General features: G+C 47.6%; 2 protein-coding genes across 2 annotated transcripts in view; both read left to right on the plus strand.

Moving 5' to 3' along the window:
• The window catches only part of CDS2 (CDP-diacylglycerol synthase 2), a 41,672-nt gene extending 23,262 nt beyond the window's left edge, over window positions 1–18,410 (plus strand). The window contains exons 6-13 of the mRNA XM_066639420.1: window positions 947–1,005; window positions 1,798–1,880; window positions 3,487–3,574; window positions 4,668–4,736; window positions 6,006–6,158; window positions 8,544–8,663; window positions 10,387–10,490; window positions 10,690–18,410. Of these exons, the coding sequence (XP_066495517.1) occupies window positions 947–1,005; window positions 1,798–1,880; window positions 3,487–3,574; window positions 4,668–4,736; window positions 6,006–6,158; window positions 8,544–8,663; window positions 10,387–10,490; window positions 10,690–10,819 (806 nt within the window). The 3' untranslated portion in view covers window positions 10,820–18,410. The remainder of the gene's footprint in view (window positions 1–946; window positions 1,006–1,797; window positions 1,881–3,486; window positions 3,575–4,667; window positions 4,737–6,005; window positions 6,159–8,543; window positions 8,664–10,386; window positions 10,491–10,689) is intronic.
• Window positions 18,411–20,150: 1,740 nt separating this feature from the next.
• Window positions 20,151–25,979, plus strand: part of ARHGAP25 (Rho GTPase activating protein 25) — a 39,657-nt gene continuing 33,828 nt past the window's right edge. The window contains exon 1 of the mRNA XM_066639368.1: window positions 20,151–20,337. Coding sequence (XP_066495465.1) covers window positions 20,277–20,337 — 61 coding nt within the window. The 5' untranslated portion in view covers window positions 20,151–20,276. The remainder of the gene's footprint in view (window positions 20,338–25,979) is intronic.

The raw sequence follows: 25,979 nt of genomic DNA on the forward strand, positions 1-25,979 counted from the left end.
CTGTACTTCCCTTGTGACGTGTTTACAAGCAAGAGGAAGGGGAACTTGACATGCAGGGACGCCATTTTCATGACACACTTGTGTTTCGGCTGTTGACCATGGGGTGGAGTGACACGGGGCCCAGTGTACTAATGCCATGTGTGGTAATTATCTAGACCAGGGGTGTCAAACTCATTTCATGTAGTGGAGTGAATAGGATTCATGGCGCCTTCTAAAGGAAGTGACATCATTAAGGAGGAAGTTATGTCTCTAAGCAGAAATGTCACTGGCCAGAATTAAGAACTTTTTCACCTATGGTAGGAACTCATTAGCTGCAAATGGCAGGACAGAAAATGTGAAGATTCTGATCGTATTTTAAGATATGGCAGAGCCCAGTTATCTTGCTGGGAGAGCCTTATCACGTGGGGCGCCCTTTCAGCAGCACCTCTTCTGCTGCAGCGTCACTTTGTAGTTCAGCAGCTATGTGGTCTTCTGCGCAGGGATGCCTTGACAGAAGTGGGGCTTCTGAAAGGGTGACCCGCCTGATGATTGGGATCTGTCAGCACCTCGGCAACATCTCCCTCTCTGACCCCCTTAATTGGCCCCTTGCTCCATAGTGTTCCTTGCTGCCTGAGACCAACTTCTGTCTCCCTTCCAAAGCCTTGGCAGAAGTGGCACTGTTGAAAGGGTGGCTCTGGGGAAACCTAATTGTAACAGGAGCTTCTGGGTGCTGCATCTGGCATGTAGGCCTGAGGTTTGACACCCTATCCCAGATTATGTGTGTGGCGGGAGGGAGGATACAGTAGGAGAAGTACAGTGCCTCTGCAAATCTGCTGAAGCCATCAGGCCCACTGAGGCAGAGAAGCCTGTGAGGCAGATTTGGGGGACTCGATGAGATGTTTGTGCTTGGGGAACAGGAAAAGCATCCTGTGAAACTCAAGCTCTTTCTCTCCCCCCTCCCATCCAGGCTTCTGCATGTTTGTCTTGAGTCTGGTGAAGAAGCATTACCGACTCCAGTTCTACATGGTAAGATGGAGTGAACGGATTGTCTGCTTTCTGAGTTAAGTTTTGTAGGGGCAAAGTGTGTGGGGAGGGGGGGTGGAGGTGAACTGGCTGTTCACCTTTTGGCTTAGGAACAGCCTTCCTTAAATACCCTTTTGAGTTCAGTTGTGGCTTCCTGGGCTGAGAGTGTGGAGATCCCCCCAATGCCTGGCAGCCTGAATGTTTTCCCCCAGACCAGCATGAAATGCATTGTACCTTTTCCTCTCTTTCATCCTTACATCCATTAAATGGGCATTTCCACAAACATGGAAGCTCTGTGCTGAACACTTTGTTGCTCAGAGGCTAACTGATGCACTCTGTGTGGAGAGGCATGGAAAAGAGATGCTGGTGAAAGACCAGGAGGGCAAAAGATGTCTTGAGGGAGCAACCATAGCTCAGTGCCCAGGTTTTGACTGCTGAAGGTCCCAGGTTCCAGCATTGCAGTTGGAAAGATCAACTTAGCAAGAAGAAAAGATCCCTGAACCTGCGGCCCTGGCTTCCAGGAAGTGTAGGCAGTTTTGAGCTCTGTAGCCCAGTGGCCTGATTCTGTATAAGGCTGCTCCAACAGCCTGTTGCTAGCACAGTGCTCCAACGTGGCAGAACGTGACATTTCAGATTCTCCAGGGGGGGTGTGCTTCTGCCCTCTCTCTCTCTCTCTAACTCGCTGGTCCCCAACGTTCTTAACTGGCATTTTGGCTTGTTCTGGAGAAATGTAGTTGATGGTGGTTATTTTTTTTCCCATGGCAAACTGGACTGCATGCTGTTCTCTCTTTCCAGTTTGGCTGGACCCATGTGACTTTGCTAATAGTTGTTACCCAGTCGCACCTCATCATTCACAACCTGTTTGAAGGAATGATCTGGTGAGTCGGTACCTGCTTAACAGACATTTTCTGGGCATGTGCTCCCTGGAGTTGGCCCATTGCACACTTCTAGTGGGGAACACATGACATGGGGGAGGGCCATTTGGCATGGGACTGTCTCTGAGCAGCCTTCCTGAGAATACAGATCAGTGGGCCACCCAACCACAGTGTCTTTCTGGTGATTTGTGGAGAGATCTTGGGAGTTTCTTTTGGCTCTGGAAAGCAAGAGGACTGACGCTGGTTGAACATGAGACTTGGCTGGGCTTTTTTGCAGCTTGAATGCTCTTGCTCCTTCCCAGATACAGGGCTGCTTTTCCAGGGGTTTGGGGCAGTAGCTGCAAGTATGCTTTGGAGTTCTTCACACACAATGCTTAGGGCAGTTATTTTCAACCAGTGTGCTGCAAAAGGTCCGCAGGTGCTGTGGGGGTTTGGAGACAGCAGTTGAAAGTAGCTAAAAAACTCTTCCGGGTTCTACAGCTCTGTTTCTTGGGCAACTGTCTGTAGTAACAAATTGTCAGTGGAGAAAGAGGGCCAGACAATTTGTTATTCCAGACCGTTGGCCTAGAAATGGAGCTGCAGGACCTGGAAGAGTCTCCTGGAAGCTGACAGATCCCTTTCCTCCACTCTCTCTTCCAGCTATACAAGGATCCAGTTCTGACATCAGTATAAATAGCAAGGGAGGCTCCAAGGTGATTGGACTCTCATCTCAAAACAAGCTTGGGTTTCACAGCATCCTGGCTGTTACAGCCTTGTAGCTATCTAAGGAATAACAAATTCGGCTTCTCCTTTTTGAATGCATTGAAGTTCTTAAGACGTGTGGTGCTGTGGCCTGTTTTAATAAAACAGTCCATAGTTCAGAAGAACACAAGGCACTCTTGGAACATAAGATCTGTACCAATTAAGTCCAGCTAGAATAGTTCCAGCTATGAACAATGCTGTTAACTGACATACCAGACAGGTCCCTGCATTTGTCTGCTACACCATTGGAGCTCTTGTGGTGGATGAATTTTAGCCTGGCAGGAAGAGACCCAAAGAAGACCCATCCCTTGTCCTTTGACCACCCAGTCCTCACAAACTTGGCATTGCACAGTTAGCTGGAAGGCAACAAAGATTTGAGTTAATCAGCCTCAGTTTTTGTTGCCATGGTGATTAATAGCCACTAAAACCATGATCACATTTCTCCTTCAGTGCAACTCCCTCCACTGTATTAGGGGAAAAGGAATGTGACAAAGGATAGGTGTTCAATCTGTATTTCTCACAGTTCTGTTCTTGCAAGTGTGTGTGATAAACCCCTTCCTTGCCTCCTTAAAGGCTGTGAATACTGATCTGATTTGCAAAAGAAAAGTTGACATGAACCATCTTCTTTGCAAATGAAACAAGGGAGGAAGCATAGCACAGGAAGCTGCATTTGCTTTGTTAATAACAAAACTGCATTTTGAAAGCCATGTGATGGTGGGTTATCTGGCTAAATGAAACCACAAACTGCTATTTGCATCCTTGATACACAAATATATACTTTACCTATGCATGCATGGAGTCTTGTCTGTAAAATTCAGGCGGCTTCTTTACACAGTTTCTCTGGGTTCTTTCCCCCACCCTGCTCTAGGTTCATCGTCCCCATTTCCTGTGTCATCTGCAATGACATCATGGCCTACATGTTTGGATTCTTCTTTGGACGCACCCCACTGATTAAGGTTTGCTAAGATGAAAAAGATCCTTGAAAGACAGTTTTTGGCATCGGGCTGTGTGTTGAGGCATCCTTGAAATGATGGGAGCAGGCTGGGTGTCTGCATTGCTGATTACATTCGTCATATATTTTTTTCTGGAATTCTAAGGGCTTCAGGGAACCTGAACCCTTTATTATTCTATAACTATCTGTAGAGGTTCTTTCCACGCAGTATTGCCCTTTGGTTTTGACCTTTAAAGCCCTATACAGCTTGGGGCCAAGATATTTGAGAGACAGCCTTCTTCCATATAATCCTGCTCAGCCTCTCCGGTCTTTGGAGAGGGCCCTTTTATGGGTGCCACTGCCTATGGATGTGGGAGGGTCAATGGCAATGAGTAAGGCCTTCTCCGTGGTGGCACCAATTCTGAAATTTCCTCCCTCTCAGTTTACAAACTGCTCCCTTCTTTTCCAGTGGGGTTTTAAGACTTTTTTCTTTTTTTACTTTCACCTTCTGAGTCTCGGGCTTTATAATACAGATGTTTAAGGCTTTTAAATATTAGTTTTTTTATGGGTTTGCGTTCTTTTTAGTGTTTGCTACTTGTTTTCTGCTCTTTGCTCCTGACTTTTAATAAGATTTTTTGATTTTATACTGTTTTTAGGGACTGTTAATGTTTATATTTTTAATAAAGTTTTACTGACTTTTTGGAAGCCTCTTTGAATGTTGACTAGAAAGATAAAGTAGGGTGGGTGGGTGGATGGATGGATAAAACCATTTAAAAATAAAGGTAGCAAAAAGCAACTGCAGCTCTCAACATGCTGGGAGGAAACTGGAAAAGTTATAAAGGCTTGGCCAGTGGAAAGGAAAAGGGGAAGCTGTTAGCAAGAGCAGCCTTCTTGAAGGTGGAGTTCCACAAGGCTGCCTCCTGCATCCCATTCAGCGATAACCCATTTGCTGGTGGAACATGGAGAGCCTCATTGGCAGATCTTAATATTTGGGCAGGTTCACAGGGAAGGGGGTGACCTGTCCAGCAGGAAGGCACTGAGGACCCAAATAGCTCAATAGCCCCAGGATTTCCCTGTAGCTCTCTTCTTAACGTTCTTGCTTGTGTGTCTGTCTGCAGCTCTCCCCAAAGAAGACTTGGGAAGGCTTCATCGGAGGATTCTTTGCAACGGTTGTGTTTGGCCTACTGGTATGTATCCAGGTGACTGCTCTGCAAGACCTGTTTGGGTGGGAGGGGAAAGGAAAGCAGAATTGTGCTGGGGCTTGGATCGAGAGGGGGAACCTGCCGTGAGGCAAGGTGAGGTGGTCACTGGAGGGGGCAGAATTTGGGTGGTAGAGAGTCTGGTAAAGTCTGGCCCATGGAGCACAATCTACTAGGACAGCGGTTCCCAAGCTTACCTAGGTCATGGTGCCCGTGTGGTCTGTGCCGCCCTCTCGGTTTCTCTCTCATGAAATCTCACAAGTTGGTGGTGCCCAAATCTCATGAGATTTGGGTGCCATCATCTTGGATTTTGAAAGAATTCACAAGATCCAAGATGGTGGCACCCAGGAGAACAAGTAGGAGGGACGACTGGGGACATCCCACAGCACCCCTGTGAGTGTGCCCTGATACTCTAAGGCTGGGCTTTTCAAACTGGGGTGTTGTGACGCCCCAACCTGAAGGCCCTGCCTCTGCCCCCTTAAGGAATGGAGGCAGGGGGAGGCAGCGACACAGTTTCCAAGATGGTATCGCTAAGGGGGCTGCAGGGGTTTGGCTGGACTTACCAGAGCCTCCTGCAGCCTCCCAGGGATGCAGGGAGCCTTACGTGAGTGTCTGCAGGGCTCCCCATTTCTTCAAAAGTGAAAGTGCAGCGATTGCGCTCCGCCTCTGCAAAACCGGAAGTGGAGCGCAATCGCTACACTTTTGAAGACATGAGGAGCTCTGCAGACCTTCGGGCAGGGCTCCCCGCGCTCCTGGGAGGCTACAGGAGGCTCTGGTAAGTCCAACCAAACCCCTCAGCCCCCTTAGTGACGTGATCCTGGGGATCATGTCGCTGCCTCCCCCGCAACGACTTACTGCGGGGCTTGAACTCCCTTGGAGTTTGAGAACCGCTGCCTTAAGGTGTCGTGACGCATACTTTGGGACACACACTCCTGTACTGGGGCATTCTCTCCAAATGGGAGAGTTGTGCAGGAGCAGTCAGGGGAGCCTGGTTCTGTGAATTCAGTTCATGAATGCAGGGAGATTTTAGAACACATGATAGATACTGAATAGCAGCCCAGATGGTGCTGGTGGTGGCAGGGCCAGGATCAGCCTGGGGTTAAAGGAAGCCTTGGCCTGAGATTAAATTACAGTTGATGCTACTTGGGAACCAGGTTCAACAAGGCCAGCTTGAATGCAGGAGTGTCAGAGACTGGGCAAGAATTAACTGTTGGACTGTCTCCTGCTTTCTGTTCTGTGACCAACCTCCACACCAAGCTGTCGTACGTGATGTCCGGATACAGATGCTTCACGTGCCCCGTGGAGTTCAACAACGACACCAACAGCTTCACGGTGGACTGTGAGCCCTCGGAGTTGTTCCAGCTACACAACTACAACATTCCGCCCGTCTTCCAGTCTGTCCTTGGCTGGGTAGGCACCCAAACCTGGACACTCGCCTGCATAAAGCGTTGTCTTTCCTAAATTAGTGTGTGTGTGATTGATTGTCAGTAATGTGGCTTCCTAAATCCCACCCTAAGAAATGAGATCACAGTGGCAAAATGGGAGAACTGGGAATATAAGATCTTGCTGTGATCCATTGAGCAGTGCGTATTTTGAGACTCTGTTTGCTAAAATCCTGGCCGGGAAGTGGAAGTGGGTGGCTGGATTGGGAACCCCGCAGTCTCTGGCCTTAGTCCAGTGTTCTAACCCTCTTCATCCTCTGCAAAATCCTAGTCCTTTCCCTGGTCATTTCTTGCCTAGATCACTGTAATCTTTTCTGAGCTCCCTTTCTCCTGCCTCGTTTTTCTAATCTCTGTCCAATACTCTGTTGTACAAACTTTCTGCCTCTCTCCTTGTCACTCTGCTGACCATGTCAGTCTGCTGCAACACTGATTTCCTGTCCATTCCCAGCTCCCAGCATTCCCAGCTCCTGCCTGACCTTTTTACCTTCAAAACCCTCTAAGGCAGTGTTTCTCAAACTGTGGGTTGGGACCCACTAGGTGGGTTGTGAGCCAATTTCAGGTGGGTCTCCATTCATTGCAATATTTTATTTTTAATATATTAGACTTGATGCTACCATGGTATATGACTGCATTTGGGGAAATGCTACAGACCTGTACTTTGAACAGGCTACTATGTCTGTTGTTTTAACAATGATAGTCAATGGAACTTACTCCTGGGTAAGTGTGGGTAGGATTGCAGCCTAGGAGTGTCAAAAAATTTCCTGTTTGATGATGTCACTTCTGGTCATGACATCACTTTCTGTGGGTCTTGACAGATTCTCATTCTAAGAAGTGGGTCCCGGTGCTAAATGTGTGAGAACCACTGCTCTAAGGCATTGCCCTCCCTTTGCTCTTTGTTCTCATATCCTGACATCTTACTGTTTGTGCCTTTTGCTCCCCCAGCATCATCACTCTTGATGAACTGAAGACGACTTCCTCCCTCAAATGCCATTTTTCTCTTACGCCACTCCTCATTTTTTTCAAAGTGGTCTGTCTGTCTTTCTTTGTGTAAAGCACCATGGATTTGGGTAGGACCAAATTAGTAATAAAAGTGGGCCACAGTTGAATCAGTAAAGCTTTTCCTGGGCTGCACTTGTGCAAGAGGTGAATTGCACGTGTGACTTTTCCCTTGAGCTCCCTGCATGTCGAAAACTAGCATGTTGGGGAGAGGTGTTGTGCTTTCACCAAAAGCAGGGAGTTTTTTAAATCTTTTTCTTGTGAGAATTTCAAAAAGAAACTTAGGAGACAATTAATAATAATATATATAAATATACAGTATTTATATACCGCCTTTCTTGGTCTTTATTCAAGACTTTATTCAAGGCGGTTTACACAGGCAGGCTGATTAAATCCACGCAGGGATTTTTACAAATTGAAAGAAGGTTCTCTCTTTCAAGAACCACCACATTCAAGCTGTTACGCTCCGATCTGGTTTAACATTCTGGCCTCCATCCTCCCACGCTCCGAGCAGATGGAACAGCTCAGCTGCAGCTTGCCAGCTGCTTCAAGGTCGCACGGTGCCGGTGGCCTCGAACTGGCGACCTTGTGGATGTTAATCTTCAGGCAAATGGAGGCTCTACCCTCTAGACCAGACCTCCTGCCTGTTTCAAAGCGCCTGTTTGGCCAGCGCAAGTCCCTTGTGCTGGCCGAAGAGTGTCACAGAAGTGCTGTAAAGTACTATTGTGCCACTCTTTGGGGAGATAGTGCACTGGCCTTCCTGCACCGATGCGGCCCTGGGAACGGGTGAGTTTGTGCCAGCTGAGCTTGGCTGGTGCAGGCGCCTGGGGGGCATGGGGAGGGCGAGGAGGAGACCGGGTAGAGTTGTTCCAGGGCAGGTGGGGAATGGAAGGCGGGACCAGGATCCTGCACTTATGCCGGATCCTAGCCCTGTTCCCTGGTGGCCTGGGGCAGTCCTGGGCTGCTTGGGTTCACGCCATCAGTTTAGGTGGTGCAGATCCGAGTAGACCCATTGGGTCTGCAGCAGCTCTCCCTGGGGTAAGGGGAAAAGTTTCCCCTTGCCTCGGGGTGAGCCTCAGAGTGCAGGCCCACCAGTTTGCCTGTTCTAGTGCAAGTTAGGATTGCGCTTTTCATTCTTCACCTTCAGTAACTAGTACAATCTACAATTCTTCAGACAGTGGTACAGTTTAGGAAAAAACTCTTATCCACTTGGTTCTGTTGAACATGTGAACTGGCCCTGTGACGAAAGCACAATAGAACCCTGAACGCACCCATTGTCCAGCTCTTCTGCCCACCAGAACAAGGACTGCTGCAGAATGCTTCTAGGGTGTTGATTTTTCTCTTTTGCTTTCTCCAGAAAACTGTCCGGATGTATCCCTTTCAGATCCACAGCATTGCCCTTTCCACGTTTGCATCCCTCATTGGGCCCTTCGGAGGATTCTTTGCCAGTGGATTTAAGAGAGCCTTCAAAATCAAGGTATGGGATGGCTCCAGGAAATGGAATCTGAAAGGTCATCGTTGATGGGAGGATGAGGTCGCCGATTGATTTAAGCCTGTCTTTCAGCTACTAAAAACGGGACTAGTGGTTTTTCAAGTCTAGTTGAGTTGTGTTCTGTAGTTACATCTTCTGAATTGCATGTTGTATGTCTTGATTTTTCCAATCTTATGTGTCTAGCCAATTGTAAGGGGTGTGAGAGTTGGCAGCCTTGCATGAAAATGGCTTCACTAGTTATATGAATTTGTAACAGGTTAAATGCTCTAAGTTAAGCAATAAAACACTCTGTACTGGTCTTTGAAAGAGCCGGGGAAATGGGCCTTGGGTAAGAAGGAGTAGGGGTAGAAGTAACAATAAGAGGATACCCACCCCCATCCCACCCTTATTTACTCATATTAGTTTAGGGATGGCAGTTATGAATCAGAAATCTTTCACCCAACACTTACTGCAAAAACTGTGCTTGCAAATCCTATACAGTGAAGGTTCCACAGTTACCTTCAGTTGAAGGGTGCTGGGAAAAGATATTGGAATTAGCTGAATTGGATAAACTTAGGATTTTTTAAGAAGTCAGTGAAGATTTTTATGGACAATTGGAAACTAATCATGGACTTCTGTGCATGAAGGGGAAAATTGGTTTAATGAATTATGGATTCGATGGATAGATAATTGATGGATAGAGATAAAAAATCTCAGTCTTTTGCTGAATAAAATAATTGATACAGAGAGGAATAGAAAAAAAATTGTTTTAGAATAATTTGAGAAAGTATTTTAGAAATAAGTAATAGTTTAAGTTACGATACTTAGTGTTATATGATTTTTGTAGAACAAAGTGAGATTTAGAACTCAGCACTTGCTACATAACTTGCAATATCTGTTTTTATTTTTATTTCTATTTTTGTTTCTTCTGTTTTATGTTTTAGATTTGCTAATGGTGGTACCGTATGGTTAAGATTTTCTGAGTTTGTGTCTGTTAATTTTTATTGCATTAAAATAAAAAAATTAAAAAAGACAATTATGCGCAGTTTAAGGCAGTGGTTCCCAAACTTTCCTGGGTCATGATGCCCCTGTAGCCTCTCCTTTCTGGCTCTGCCAGACACCCCTGTCTTGGATCTCGCAAAATCCAAGCTGGTGACACCGAAATCTCATGCAATTTCACAAGATCCACAATGGCGACGCCTGGGTAGGAGACATCCCACTGCAGTCCTGTGAGTGTGCTGTGACACCCTAAGGTGTTGGAAGCACACTTTGGGAACCGCTGGTGTAAGGAGAGCTCTGCTGGGCCGGGCCAAGGTCTTTCATCCTGTTTTCCGCAGTGTCTCACCAGCTGCCTCTGGGCAGGCCATGAACAGGATGTGGCAACGCAAGTGGTTCCTCTCCAAAAGTTGCTTCCCATCAACTGGTATTAGGATGCCCACAACTTCTAAACCTGAAGACAGCATGACTTGTCTTTTTTTATCCAGTATAAGAAAGAGGCAAGAAGCCACAGGGGATAAAAACTGGGAGGTGATGAGCCTGTAGGTAGAATATGAAGCAAAAAGTGAATAAACAGGGATTAAACTACCTGCAGCACACCATCATTTGTTATCTAGTTGATCCAAGAGACGACAAATGAGATAATAGCTGTGTCATTAATGCATTGTATGCAATCAGTACTGATTGTATGCAATCAGTACTAAAGCAGTCTGGATTTCTTTTTCTTGCTCAGGACTTTGCCAACACCATCCCAGGGCACGGCGGTATCATGGATCGATTTGATTGCCAATACCTCATGGCCACCTTTGTGAACGTGTACATCGCCAGCTTCATCAGGTAATGGGGTGGGGCTGTGCTGCCTGACTTGGAAGGAGAGAGTGAGAAGAGGGAGTGGAGGCAGCTGGAAAGGGGCTCCTTTGTTTGGTGTGGAGAAAATATCTGATTGAAATGAAGAGAGCAGGCCCAAGGAAGCCCTGCTTTCATTCCCTGACTGGAGATGTGACCTGAATGTTTTCTGTTTTTTCCTCCATTGAAGGGGTCCCAACCCGAGCAAACTAGTCCAGCAGTTTCTAACCCTGCGGCCAGATCAGCAGCTGAACATCTTCAACACGCTAAAGGCTCATCTTGTGGATAAGGGGGTGCTGGTTGGCTCCGAGGACCCGTAGGCACCTTGTGCCATCAGGATGTGACTATGAATGCAGGCAGGCTGCTCCCCCCACCGAAGGAAATTGCGCTCCCCTTCCAGCTTGCCTGCCTTTAGGACAGTAACCAAGCCTCACGTCTCTCACATTTTCTTCTTTTCCATATAAAAGGTTTGCATTTGTGGGTTTTTTGTTTTTAGATTTTTGTTTTTAAACAAACGTGTATTTATATGGCGACGGTTTCAAGCAAACAAGTGGAAGCTTTTTATCTGGGAAGGGACTGTGGCACAGAAGGAGAAACCTTCCAAAATGCTTGCCAGGTAATGTGGGCCCCCATACCTGTATGGTGGTTTGTTGCCTGTAAAGGGTATGTGCGGAAAAATGCGAGAGAGTCATTTGTTTTTCCTGGGGGTTGGGCAGGGCGGGAGCAAAGGTGGGCAAAGAAAAAGGAATTGCACTGAACAGAGTATGTAGTGTAAGTAAAACAAAACCAGGATTGTTAAATGTGGATCTCCTGAATTCTTACCTCCCCCCTCTCAATTTCACCTTCAGCAAGTGACAGATCCAGCGCACCTGACAGATAAAACAGTGGCTGAATGGGTGATGCAGGTGTCTAGCTCAAAATGGTGAGCATATCTGTGTGTGCCCCGCTGTGCTGCAGGCAATCTGTGGAGCATTCACTGTGGAACCTTTTGGCCATGCATCCATCTATAACATGAGCTGCATTTGAGGGTTGGGATTTTCTCCCCCTCCCAGTAATTAATTGGTCCCTATCATTGTTGAGGAAATAGGGAGCCTGGGTTCTTCACGAAGACACAACTTGCCAGTGGGGAATGCAGAAGGGCTGCAGGGATTAGCAAAAGATTCCCGAGTGATACAAAGAGAAATGGGAACAGTTGCTCAGACTTGGTTGTAAAATCCGAGGCAAACAAGAGAGCAGCTCGCTCCTTGCTCGGCCCAGCTACACAGGATCTGCACCAGCAGAAAGACAGGCATGTCTTCTGCCATCTTTTGGGCAGCTGCCACTTCTTTGCCTCGCAGAAATGCAGCTTCCAAAAAGGATTCAAAGCCCAACTGCAGTGCCATTTTGGGGGGGGGGGAACATGAAAAAGAGAACTTCTTGTCCAGAACGCAGCGCGAATTCATCTTTATTGAACAAGAGCAGGTGGCTTTAGGGAAGGCGCAAAAGGCAACTAAAGGAAAAATCAGATGATGTGGAATAAAGTGCATTTGTTTTTATTTTATGTCTTACTGAACAAATTTTTTTTGAAAGCAATCATGTTTGTTTTTATTGGGAGAAGAGTATAGTATGTAATGCACGCTATTGTAGCAGGAACTCTGGCTGCTGGCTATGGGGGGGGGTAGAAAAATTGTACTCCACAGGAGCTATGGATTAAGTTTGCCTGTGATGCTGCTTGTGCCTGTTTCCCCAGGTGTGAGGTTGCCTGCCTACCGTAACAACTGCTCTCAGAAGGTTCTAGTGGAAGGGGTAAACCTGAGTCTGGGCCGTACCTCTCCAGGCAGCAAACAGTTTCATGTGACTAAGTGCTATTCCATGTATATTAAAAAAAAAATCATCCCTGCACATATCACATTTTGGGGAGTGGGCTAAGCTAGAACCTTTCTCCCTGGTGACTCTTTAATGTGGAGGCACAGTTCCTTGGGTGGAGGAGCAATCCATCCAGTCAGTCTCTACCCACTGTCTAAAATGGTATAGCCCTAATATGTGGATAACCAGGCCTAAGTTAGTTGTGGGGGGCAGGGGCGGGGAACAGACTCTGGCTTGGAAGTTGTGTTCCTGGAGCACTGTGTGAACTTCATTCCCAGCAGTTGCATCCAGTAATAATCTTGCCCAAAGCTGTTATGGCTTTTTCTTTGGGAATGAGGAGAGGGGAGAAGCACACCTGGGCATCCTCCTAGAAGTAGGGAGCCTGTCTTGCCAGCAGAGGGAGTCCTCCCCAAAACTCTGCACTGGACCAGTTCTTCTGGCCCAGACACCCCCTGATAGATTCCAAAACCTGCAGATAATTAAATCTGCAGGTGCGGGCCTTCACCTGAATCCGGAAGGTCTTAAAAATGCAATTCTGGTTTCTGGAGAAAACTTTTCTGGAGAAAAGGCCTCCAGGAGGCTTCTGAGATCTGCGTGCAGCCTCCTTGCTTCTCAGACCACCTCCCGGATTCGGCTAGTAGACTCTTGTGTTCACATCCGGGTGTTACAGGTCGATCCTCCTGAAGTGGGTTGGGACTCGCATTGGGTCAGATCCGCGGTTCGGGGAACCGCAGATAATGTGAACCAACCTACACAGCTTCTTGGGTTCTGGCAGGAGCTGCTCCCCATAGTCTGCAAGCCTTGTGCATGCGCTGGGGCTAATTGCAAATTGCAGAGCTAATGCAGCACATGTGATGTATATTTTCAGAGAAAGGATAGACTCCAAAGCGACCCTTTACTTTCAAATGGTGCCCACTTCTGAATTCCACTGGAGCATGTTGGATTCCCCCTTTTGTTCTGAATGATTTCCCCCCCCTCCTCTCTGCTGGCTTTTGAAATTGCATGTCCCAGTTTTCCAAGCACTTACTTTTGTTTTATCCCTTCAAAACATGTTTGGGGGAGGCGGGTTTGAATTCTGCTTCAAAGATTAGGGTTAGGCATTTCTCAGCTCTGCCTCAAACAAGGAGTGTGTCTTGATGGCTCTGCAGTAGCACCTCATATAAAGTCATCGCATTCTGTGCTGTTTTATTCCTTTCTTGCTATAGTTTAAGGCAGTGGGGGCCAAACCCAGGGCCGAAGGTTGGATCTGGTGCCCATGAAAACCCCTTCCCCGTGTGAATGGAGCTTACTTTTCTGTGCGATAGTCCAATATCATCCTTCCCGATCTCCCCTTAACCTCACGCAGACCAGCCACTTCTGCATTCCGATACCCCAGCAGGCTTTGTGCCCAGATTTCCAGGCAGATGTGGCTGGCCAGTGCAAGGTTTAGGGGAGATCAGGAAGGATGATGCCAGGCTGCCTCATGGACCTGTAAACTTAGTTTGCACTGGGGTTGGGTTTTGTGGCATGCAGTGCTCCCGAGTTTAAAGACCACTGGTTTAAGGCTGTAAGGACCAGTTTGATGAAATCAGCAGAATTGAGAAGCAAATCTAGACTGTGCCACTTTGCAGAGGTGAATTTGGGCTTGTGTTATATGCTCACCCCTGAGATAAGCAACTCCTAACTCGTTCTCTGGACCCCGATGCTTCCCTGGGGCCATGTGGTCCGTGCTGCTGTGCATGCAGACCTCTGTATCCCGCTTGGTACAGGAACTGCCAAAAGCAGAGTTTTCCAGTGGAGCTGATCAAACTGGGCTGGCCCATCTGTAAAACAGGCAGCTCAGACAGCAGATTGAGATGGGGCATCTGAGTTCCCTCCTCCACACCATCTTCCCTTTTGAGCCCAGGGGATGAGAAGAGTATTTACATAGGCAGCAACCTATGCTGGGTTGCATAGGGTTCCCAACCTATGGTGGGGAATACATTTGTAGCAAGTAGCAAGGTAGCAAGTGATCTTGGACCAGCTCTGTGATCAGAGTTCAGAAGGTGGAGAGAAGAGCTGAACTTGGACCCATGTTGGCCTCCTGCTTGCCAAGTTCATCACAATGTCTTCTAATGCCAAACAGTGTGGAAAGTTTGAGTGCTCAGGTAAATGTAAATTCTGTGTGTTTCTTAGTGGTACAGAGTAAAGGTTTGGGTCACTTAAACTGCCTCCATTTTAACCAGTTGCTTGACTGCAGGGCTTATAGGGCTGCCCTAGAGGACAGTGAACGGCCTCAAAAGTGGCCTGCAGGACCTGTGGCTGCGACCAGACTCTCCTGGCATGGGGTCATTGACAGCCGCTCCCATGTCGCAGCCTGACACCCCCTTATACAAGGCAGGGGTGGGGCAATATAGTGTGTGTTCCACTTCTAATTGGACCCTGTCAGTTGGGCGGCAACCAGAGAGAGGCAGGTAGATTTGCTTCATAAAGCTGCAGGAGCAAGGGACTCCATACCCACCCATCAACCCCCTTCCAACTCCCAAATCATGGTAGCTTTTGAAGTGGACGGGAGTGAAACCTGTGTGACGCTCCAAGCTCTTCCTACCACTTAAGGGCTTGCGTTTAAAGGGAGGTGGGGCTTAAATGAAAGGTCTTGTGCAAACAGCCTTCCTCACTGGCAAACTGGTTCTAGCAATGCTGTTTGTAGGGAACCTGAGTTGCCCATAGCCTCACATTTCGAGCTCCCAGTTGAATGTGAGAAAAGCAAAGAAAAAGAGGAAGGAACCTCCTGAAGGGGCAGAGAAAAGGAGTAAGTTGTAAAGCGTTTTTCTTTGGCCCAACACTTGTCGACTCTCATTTTTTTCAAGGGCACAGATGACTGTCCATTGTTCAAAAATGTTCTTGTATAAAATCGCCTCGATCTGCTATCCAAGTTTTTTTTGAACAATGGACGGTCATTTGTGCTGAAGAATGGGGAGTTGGAACATACTGATCTGGAAAAAAACAAAACTTAATGTATTCCTTTTCTCTGAACCTGGCTGGAGATTCCCTCCCCCTTTTCTCTCTGGTAGGTGCTGCCCCACTTCTTTTTCACTGCTAGTTGAATGTTGCCAAATGCAAGGAAGAAAATTGGTGTTTCTCCTGGTTGTTTGGACACTGCCTTGCCTATAGATGTGTGTCTGTGTCCTGCCACATACATGACTGGCTGCTGGGCCAACCTGGAAACTGCTGTAAATGATCTGGGATGATGTAGTCAATGGGTCTGCCAAAGCTCCAGTCTGATGTGTTCCCACAAAAAGGTCAGCTTTCCTATTGCAAAGATGTGGCTGTCCCAAGCACCCTGTACCTCAAGCATAAGAATTGCACTTGTTTTAATGCTTAGAGAGGACTTTGCATTCATAGCCAGTGCTGGTCATTGGACAGGACAGTTGGCATCCTTCAGTCTCTGAAGACTATGGTATCACGCTCTGAATAGTGGTTCCGGAACAGTGTCCTCTCCAGTGCGCAAAGCCTGGGTAAGGTAGATATGGAGGCTAGACTGTTAACCATGCAACAAATCCCCCCTCTCCATGTCGCTGAAATGGTCCAATGGAAAGGCAGAGGCCAATACAATTCCAGCAGCGTCACAGGAGTTGCTAGAACGTGACTGTGTTCAGCCATGAACTGCCTCAGGGCCTCCGGCTCCGGATTTTGCCTCGAGGTTGACTCCTGAAGCCTTTTCCATAACGATGTAGCCACAAGGCAGTGGAGGTTTGGGATCAGAGTTTTCCTTCTCTGATGAGCCGCCTTCCCAGGCTAGCGAGTCCCATCTACCCAGTGCTGGTCATTAGCTGATTGCATAATGTAGTCTCAGCACTGCAGTGTGGCTTGGGTTAGTTTTTAGAACATTGTTTTGGATTTCCCCTTTTTGGAAGTTTTGACCAGAGTTTGCTGATTGGGCAACAATCTTCGAAAAGAGCTGGTTTCTTCTCTTAAATAACTTAAATTCCCTTAAATAAGTATCTCATGTTTGCAGTGCCAGCAGCAACCCTGGAGGAAGTGATCGTTCCCCAGAGGCGCTGGGAGGGATGGAATCTTGTCTTTGTGCCCCAGTGTAGATGCATGGTCTTCATTTGAACTTGAGTGCAAACTCCCCACCCCACCCCCAAGATCTTTTTGTTTTGGTTCTTGTGCCTTGACGGGAACTGGGAAAAGAACAGCAGAGAAGCAAAGGAAGTTGGTAGTTGGGAGTGAACTGGAGTGCAGTGTTCTGCCCACTGAGACAAGTAACAGAATCCATTTTACAGGACTACAGTTTAATATTCAGGGCAACTCGCATTTCAAATCACATATGCCCAGTTTCCTTGTGGTCTGACCTCATCTGTAGGGGCTGCACCTTTTCCTGAGGAAGTCTGTAAGAGCTGACATTGTAGTGCAAGGTAGCCCCCAGCCAATATCGGAGGGATCTCTGCATGATGCTGTGAGAGCTCACCTGATCAAGGTGGACCAGGACTATGGAAAGGTGCCAGGACCAGGCACATAGGAAAGGTGGCGTTTCAGGGAAGGGGATGCCATGAGCCCCTGCAAAGCTGGAGCTGGGCCCTAAGCAATATTTCATGTTTCTCCAAGCTTTGGTGGAGCAATAGTTCATGTTTCATGGGCCAATACAGAAAAGGGAGAAATAGACTGGCGATGTCTACTTAGGCAGTATGTGGAGTGTGGGGCACTTGATAGCTGGTGGCGGCATCTTGGGTAGGCTTTGCAGGGTTGGAGGCATCGGGGAACAGAATCTGGGTTGCGGGTTTGGCTCTCTGCCCCTTTGAGACACCTTGTACTTTTGGGTTGCTAGTTGGGTGTAGCTGCTTGAAAGACTTTTATGTAATGGCTGCAATCCGCATGCCCCTTCTTTGTGACCTAGTGTGCACATGCAGAAGAACTGAAGCCTCGGGTAGCATGATGAGCGACCATGAGCAGCTGATGGCAGGTTGCAATTTGGAAACATTCTCTTAAGTGAAAAGTCAGTCCTGCAGATCTAAAACTAGTAGGACAAGGAACAAACAACTAGAAGTTTCTCTCTGGTGTGCTAGATTTTTTTCCATTTATTTTTATTTATTTAAAAAAAAACACAGTTGAATGTTCCAAATAGTATCTCCACCTGTCATCTGAAATGGGACAGTCTTCTCTGCTACTGGCATGTGTTTCCCAGGCCTGTGGACCTGGTTTCTGAGGGATTAGAAGACAAGGTCCTGGGGCTAGCCCTGTGGTTCCTAAACAGTATGCTGTGGTGTCTTAGGGCACCGTGGCACACTAGCAGGGACCATGGGATATCTCTGGTTGCCCCTCCTACCGGCTCTCCCAAGTGCTGCCATCTTAAATCTCAGAAGATTTGGCCACTGTCATCTTGGATCTCATGAGATTTCACAAGAACCAAGTTGGCAGCACTCAGCTGAGCCAGGAAGAAGAGGCTGTGTGGGTGCTGTAACCCCAATAAGTTTGAGACTCATTTGCCTCCTGTGGGGTTCCGTTGCCCCTCCTGCTGGCAGAAGTGGGGTTGCTCAGAAATACTTCTACATTCCATTTTGCCTTTTGACAATAGATTTCCCCCCATGCAATCTCCTAGCTAGGCTTTAAACTTTCATTCTCCGCTTCCCCCTGCCCCACAATATTATGCTGGCAGGGCCTGTGCTTCCCCAACTCACCCCACCCCTTTCGCTAACAGCTGTCTTTCGAAGGGTAAGGTAGCCTAGCAGAAGCTGCATGTCCTGAACATCCTAAAACAGGCGTCATTCCCTCGTCAGCATGTCAGTGAGCACTTGTGAACCCCTTGATGCCTATAGAGGAGCTACTGCTGTGACTCTCCCGTCCCCCCTTTGGTTACTGTTCTCCGGATTAGATGTATCTATTCTCTCCGCACCATCTGCTTATTTTCTCTGTGAATTGTTGTCTTTTGGGGGGGGGGTATGGATGTCAGGTGTCTGTCTTTTTTTGCACAAACGCATACAGACTTGCCTTCCCCACCCCTTTTCCCTGACTGTCAGAATGTGAGATATTGTATAAAAAGGCATTTTACCCTATTTATATACTGTAATGCTACTGTTATAAATAAATAAAATGTATCTAAATGAATTGCTTGTGTATGCAGTTATTTAAAACTGGAAGTTGGGTTCATATGATTTGCCCATTGAGGAGAATGTGGGGGTAAATCCTAGAATCTTCCACTTTTTAGCATAAAACAATCTGTGCTACAGTTCTTGATTATCAAACAGATTGGGTTGAACAGTGTCTTTTTTGCCTGTTACAACCAGGAGTAGGAATATGCAGGTACTAGTAGATTTCGGTAGATTAACTGTAGTAGACTGGCAGAGGTACCTGACTCCCAGTTTAATAAAACTAAGAACAAAATATATCCGCCCCCCCCAATCATTTGCCCTTAAATTAGGCTGCTGAAATGAAGGAAGTTGGAAGGGAAACCAGGAGTGGATTTTTCTTTCTGAGAAGACTGGGAGGCACTGTTCTAGTACTAAAAAACTGTTCCTGGGCTGACTTTATACTGGGAGGCACCCTGGTCATAATTCCCAGTGTCTGTCTGTTCCACAGGGCCATGTTCTGGACCGGGTTGTGGACAGTAGATCTTTGGGAAAGGCTTAGTAGATTCTGTAAACTTGGAAGTATTCCAACACCTGTGTTACATGATTGTGATTCACACACCCCAGGATGGGGTTGGGAGGTGGAGGATAATGACACAGGTACACAGAAACACCTACAGTGGTTTTCTATAGGGTTCCAACATTGTTTTAAAAAACTTTTGGTTTATTAAAAAAAAAGTGCCCCCAGCTAACAAGGAATAACACTGGAAACATTTTATTTGTAATTAAAATGCTTACAAAAACTGCAGGCTGCTTTTCAAAGAGGCATTCTACCCTCCTTCCTGCATACAAAGGAATGTCTCTTCCAAGATTCTTTTTCCAGCAACGATCAGTTCAGAACTGAACTGATACATAAAATTGTCTTCAGTGGGTTTTTCTTTCATCAGTCTGTTTCAGAATGACTTAATTGCAGACCCAATAGCAAATTTTGAATTAATCTTAATAGTACATCCTCAGAGAGATGGGGAATGGGGGTTAGTGGCCAAGTCCTCCCTCCCAATCACAGAAGGGGAGAGACTGGTGAGGCAGGCACACTGAATCCACAAGCATTATTCTGTAAATAGAAAGCATCGTTGTGGGGACAGCTCAGCAAGCACCAGAGGACCTGGTAGTGGGTCAGAGAGCTCTCTTGGGCTGCTCACCTCGTAATTTGGCTGAGAGTTGGGTCTGAAGACAATACTGCAGCTCCTGTCACTTGCTTCCGTGATTTAGAGGGGAAGGGGGCTGCAGCTCAAAGGAGTTCCTTTGATGAAAGCTGGAGCAAGCGACCTGATTCCCTGCCTCTAGTCCTATTCCAATATCATGGGCTGGGAATAAACGAACAGCTAAAACTCCTCACAAGTCTGTGTCTTTGTTTTCTTAGTGCGTCCACAAGTGCAGGCAAGGCCTACTTCCTCAAAGGCATGGAGACGCCAGCACCTCGCAGTGTAACAGCAAACCCAGTGTTCTGTCTTTGCTGTTGTGCTCTGGGATGGAACTCGGGGGCCTCGATGGAATTGCAGCTGAGGCCCAAGGCCTCCAAAGTTCTCCAAAGTCCTTGGGGCTGCACAGGAACGGAGAGGCCTCTGCATCTGGAAAGTAAACGAGAAAGGGGAAAAACAACCCTGCATTGCTATGATGGCAAAAGCAAAAAAAGCCCAGGAGGGGAAGTACTGCACTGGGGTTCCTCACAGAGCAGCAGGCAGGAGGAAGTCATTGGCAAACCAACTTCAATCGAAGGCTCATTTTCTTTCTTTCTCACTCTCTCTCTTTCAAGTGAGCCCGAAAGGAAATTAGAAAAGACAAGCACATGATCTGTGAAGGTGAATAAGATCCGCTGTCCCGGTTTGGCTACGAAGAGCTCAGGATGTCGCTCAAGCTCCCCCGGGGCTGGGATTTCGGCCTGAAAATGGACATGTCCAAAATAGGTAGGGCGATCTCTTCCTTGCTGCTGCTGCTGCTGCTACCACCTCCACCCTTTTCCTCCGGAGTGGGGCTTTCTGCAGAAGTGAAACCCGCCCCTCAAAGCGGTGGCCCCACTTGAACTGTTGTGGCAAAACCTCCGACTTAGCTCACCTTCCATGCTGGCTGCTTTAGGGCCTGCCTCAAATGGGATCCGTGTTCAAATCTTTGTAGTTTGTACCATAGTTTATTATTTCATCCATGTCAGTTTTATGCTCAGTGCATTTGCCTGTGGGCCCTTGTGCACAGTTTACTGCCTGGTGCAGAACTGGGAGTCCTCAAAACTTCATTTTTCTGCAAAAGGGGGGATGAAGCAGAATTTTTTTGCCCGCTGTCGTGGGGCTACTGATTTGATTTTGCCGTCGGGTGGGCAGTGCAACCTCTTGGCTCTGTTCCTCTCTTGTGACCTTCAGACGTGCTCCATCATTCCCCTTGCAGCTCTGTTGCTCTCCTCTTCAGTTGTGACATTTGGGGAAACTCCCCTCCCCAGGGTGACCTTGTGTACTGATTCTTCAGTCAACTTCTCAGTTCTGCACCCACCTGCTTTTGGCTCTGCTGCTTGTTCAAACCCTGGGGGATTTTGGTCTGTCTGGAAGGGGGAGACCAATCAAGATGCAGGTGAGAGTCGGGTTTGATTTACTTTTTGGAGGCTGTGCTTTAGCTGTGATAGGGCAGGAAGCAGGCTACCTTCTGGTCTACAAAGCCACACAAAACCGCACACGGTTGCAACCCAAAACAGTCATAAATACTTAAAAGTAGCCCTGCAGAGGAAGACCAGACAGGGCCTGTCTAGTTCACCATCATGGTTTCCAGGAAGGGAAGAGCCCCCCTTCCAACAATTTCTCCCCAGCATCTGCTATTCACTATCCTCTGAGCACTGAGGTCCTTCCCATGGCTAATAGTAACCATTGATAGACACCCCCCCTTCTCTTCCTCCCTCAATTTTGTCTAATCTCTTTTTAAATCCACATAAGCTGGTGGCCATCGTGACATTTTTTGGCAGGTAATTCCATACATTTGGGCTGTGTTTCAGTGGTGTGGTGGTCAATTTTGAAGTGCAGAATTTTGAAGTTGTGACTCCCCCGTAGCCAAGCCCCATTACATGGTACAAAAATATCAATTTAACGTTTTTCCATTAAAGTGTTTTGTTTCTCCTAATTTATTTTCTCTATTATGAAACTTATTGTACTTCATGGTAAAGATCTAGTTCATGAGTCAGCAACCTTCAGCCCGCAGGCAGCATCAGGCCCATGTGAAGCTCTGCTTCGGAGGTGAAGCCTCTCGCCCAATTTGCTGCACAGTGGCGCAGGGACTGCACACCTGGGCAGGTGGCTCTGCCATACCCTGTCCAGCTCATGGTAAATTGGGTAGGAGGCAGCACCTCTCAACATGAGCTCCACGCAGCTGGCTGCAGGAAGTTTGGTGATAACATCAACAAATGTCTGGTCCCTTTGTCCAAAAAGATTGTTGGCCCCTGATCTAGCTTATTTCATCTGAAATTCTTAGTGTGGGTGCAACAGTTTTAAAAAGTTGTATTACATTTAAAAAACATTCCATTTAAAAATATTTTTTAAAAGTCCCAAACAAATAAAAAACGTGCATTAGAGTGCTAGCCAATATGTTTACTCAAAAGTCAGTCCTGCTGTGTACAATCCTAGATTATAATATGAACTACATGCTGTCCCTTTAAGCAGCTGTTGGGTGAGATGGGGTCTAGGAGTAACCAGGTGCCCCTATCCAATTTTTTTAGCTGGCCTCCTGCTGAGCCTGATGGAAGCTGAGCCTGCTTGGCTGAGGTAGACTCCAATGTCAGAGGTCTTTCAGCAGAGGCTGGGTAGCCATCTGTCATGGATCTTGTTGCTGTGGGCAGCCTGCATCAGCAGGGGTTGGACTTGGGAATCGTGCAGATCCCTTCCAGTTCTATGTTTCTGAGGTCTCCTGGAAAAAAGGCAACCCCTGAGCGTCTGCTGATGGCATCAGGGTTCTTGCTGTAGACTGCTCCCCCGGCCTCCATCCCTGATGTTCTATGAAGTTCCTTTGCCATGCATCTTCTGCCAATCACTTGGAGACCCCCTTCTAGCGCTAACAGAGAGGGAGCAAAATGTATCCGTGCCCACCTTCTCTGTGTTGTGCATCATTTTGTAACATTGGCCTTTGCCATGAGGCTTGCTGCACTCATTTTAAAGGCACAGAAGACAACTAGGGACTTGTATGGACTTGGGCTTCATTTTGGCTGGAAGTGAGGACTAAATGGTTCAGGCAGAAGTTCTGTCTGTTGTGAGATCTTACTGACTGAGGATAGTATGAAGCCAATGAAGGAGCCAATGAAGAAAGAAGGAAGCCAGATCCTGCAGTGGTAATTGCAGTATGGGTGCTTTTCTATTTGACTTCTTTTCCAGCTGATGGTCACTTTTTGTCCAGTGGCATAGCTAGCTAACGGGGGGCAGGGGCGTACATTGCCCTGGGTACCATGCCTTGAGGTTTTTGCAAAAAACCAGAAGTGCCTTTCAGAGACCTCTAAGACACCCACAGAGGCCTCTTAAGATGTCACAAAGAGGTGTTTAAAAATCTGGAAGGAATGATATGGGGGTGTTAAAAAATTTTGTGCCCCTGGATGCCAGATACCTTAGCTACACCACTGCTTTGGTCTTTACTGGGATCTCTGGATCCACCAGTGTGTCCCTGGACTAGCTGCATGGGTCAGGGAGGTGTGAGTTTCACTCAGAAGATGACTGCTAGCCAGGGTGTGTGTTACACAGTTAAAATTCATGGGTTGCTGAAGAGCTGGAGACTCCATTCTGCAGTCATGTGTGCGTTGTTTTGTGGGATCTGACCAGCACTCTAGTCCAGCACATGAACAGCAGCCAAGACCCACCGTCGCTCCCAAGTTGGGCATGCAGGCAGCAGCTCATAACTGTGCCGCAGTTTAGCTCCCATTCTGCAAGCTCTTGTTGGCTTGTGGTGGTGCCCTCTTTTTTTCTCTCTAAGTTTTGCAAGTCAGTCCCGAAAGCCAGACTGCTAATAATGACAAAGGAAATGAGCCGTAAAAGCAAAGAAACATGAAAGGAGGCAGCCTGTATATCCTGCCTGCCTGCCGTGATTAGCAGAAGTGCTCCCTGTGGCTAGCGCAGTAAATGGAAAATATGAATATGGGTCAAGGCGGGGCAATGGAAGGGACATTGTGCGGTGGTGTAGCTGAGGAGGGGGGCAGAGCTAGCCTGGCAGGGAGGCTCAGAGGGGTGGGCAAGACATTCCCGGTGGGGGGAGCAAAACAGAGCCGTACAGCTCCATTTTGCTCCCCCCTGCCAGGAATGGCTCCAAAGGGAGGGGCCACTTGCCTGCCCCACTGAGCCTCCCTGCCATGCTAGCTGCTCTGCCCCCCCTCCAGTTACACCACTGGCATTGCTGTCCACCTCCTGTGCAGGCCTGACCCACGACCTCCCAGCTCTTGTAGCAGTGCACCAAATACTTGCCCCCTCCCCCGTCAGTACTGTGTCCACTGCTGGTCCTCCTCCCTGGATTCATAGAAAAAGAGGGAATGGAGCAGAAGAGGAAGTCTCGAGGAGACAAGTGCTCTAATCCGACATTTTACTCTCCTTCCTGTTCAAATGCAGGGAAGAAGTGGAGACAGGCACCTGAGCAGAGGCTGGTGTTCCCTCCCAATCCATTGCTTGAGGTGACCACCTTGCTAAGCTTGGTGGATTTGGCCGGCCCTGGCGCAATGTGTTCACTCTAGAGGATTCCCAACATCAGTTTAGCCTGCTTGCTTCTTACTGTCTAGTGCAGGGGTGTCACAAACATGAAGCCCAGGGGCCAGATTTGCCCCCTGGAAGTTCTTTATCCACCCCACCCCACCCCCCGGTGATAATTGGGCTCTCCCTGCACTGTCCTTTCAGCAGGCACCAAGGTGCCACTTTGCAGACCACCTCTCAGCAGCTGAGCTGCAAAGTGGTGCGGCAGCAGAAGCGGTGCTGCTGAAAGGGTGCCCCGATGTGATGGGCTCTCCCATATCTTGAAAATATGATCAAGATCTGCGCACTTTCTCTTCTGTCACTTGCAGCTTATCAGTTCCTACCGAGGACAAAGTGCTTATTCCTGGCCATCATCTGCTTAAAGACGTCACTTCACTCCTGGCCCTTGGCAGGTGCCATGAATCCTGTTTGGCTCACTATATGGAAAAATTTGACATCCCTGGTCTAGTAGACCTGGGTGCACATCCTTCCGACATTGGAACAGCTGGCTGTAGGGGTGATGGTGCAGGTGTGTGCCAGTGAATGAGAACCATGCTGTGGGAAATGAGCCTTATGCTCAAGCTTGCTGCACAGTCTATAGCAGGAGAAAACAAAAGCGATTGTAAAACCAAATGCTGTTCTGCTCACATCCTCTCCTTTCCCTATGGCCTGGTCGACAGCCAGCCAGCAGGGGGTGCTTAACCACAAATACAATGCATTTAATGAGCGGCCCGCTTGGAGGCAGGCTGTGCAGCATGGCCTTTCCCAGTTTGAAGAGACACTTGGCCAACAGACTGAGGCAAAGAGGCAAAGAAGGAAGGCCCATAGCCAGGGAGACAGACCAGGGACAGACTGCACTTGCTCCCGGTGTGGAAGGGATTGTCACTCCCGGATTGGCCTTTTCAGCCACACTAGACGCTGTGCCAGAACCACCTTTCAGAGCGCGATACCATAGTCTTTCGAGACTGAAGGTTGCCAATACAATACATATTAAAGCACTTTTGGGTGTTCGTTATCTGGTTGCAAGCTTACAACAACCCTGTAAAGGAGGCCATTGTTGTTTCTTTGCAGTACTTTACAGATGGGAGGTGGAATAAGGCTTGATCAGAGAGGCCCCTTGTGGGCTCATGGCAGAAGTTCTCATTCAGACTGAAATGGTCCTAATTCATATCTCAGTGTCTTGCAACACAAACCTGTATGTATTTATTCAGAAGCAAGTCTCGCTGTGTTCAGTGGAGCTTACTCTCGGGTAAATGTATAGGACTGCAGCCTTAGTCTGAGCCATGCTGGCTCTCAAATCAGTTTCATTTCTGCTAATGTGGTGTTGGATCACTGTGGCATTCTACCAGTTTGCAAAAGCTCAAATTTGCAACAGAAACTTTAAGGCGGAGCTGTTTTTAACTCAGTGGCACAGCTCCTATTAAGTCTTGGCTTTATGCACCACACCTTCCATTAAGGGATCTTGGGTAGAAGAGTAAGTAAATACTTTTGTTGGGGTTCTAATTCCTAGGGAGTTGCAATTCCAGGGACTCTGAGACTCCTGGTTGCTTTGCTAGCAAACTGATGGGAGATGCCTCAGTTGGATTCTGCAAGCAGAATAACAGCCAGTTCAAGAGAGCTAGTGTGGTGTTATGGTTAAAATCAGTGGCATCACTAGGAGGTGTGGGGGGTGCGGACCACACAGGTGACATCCTTGGGCGTGTTCCTGACACCACTACCTGCCAAAATTGTGAAAAACTTGGAATAATACCATCATCTTATATATCATTTGATGGGTGATTTAATCCAGAATGCAATGAAACAAGCCATATTGAAATATCTGTATTCTGTCAAACGTTATTATAACCAAATAACCAGAAAAGGAAAACATAACTGCC

Source organism: Tiliqua scincoides, chromosome 11, assembly GCF_035046505.1.
Source record: "Tiliqua scincoides isolate rTilSci1 chromosome 11, rTilSci1.hap2, whole genome shotgun sequence".
In the NCBI taxonomy this organism is placed as follows: Eukaryota; Metazoa; Chordata; class Lepidosauria; order Squamata; family Scincidae; genus Tiliqua; species Tiliqua scincoides.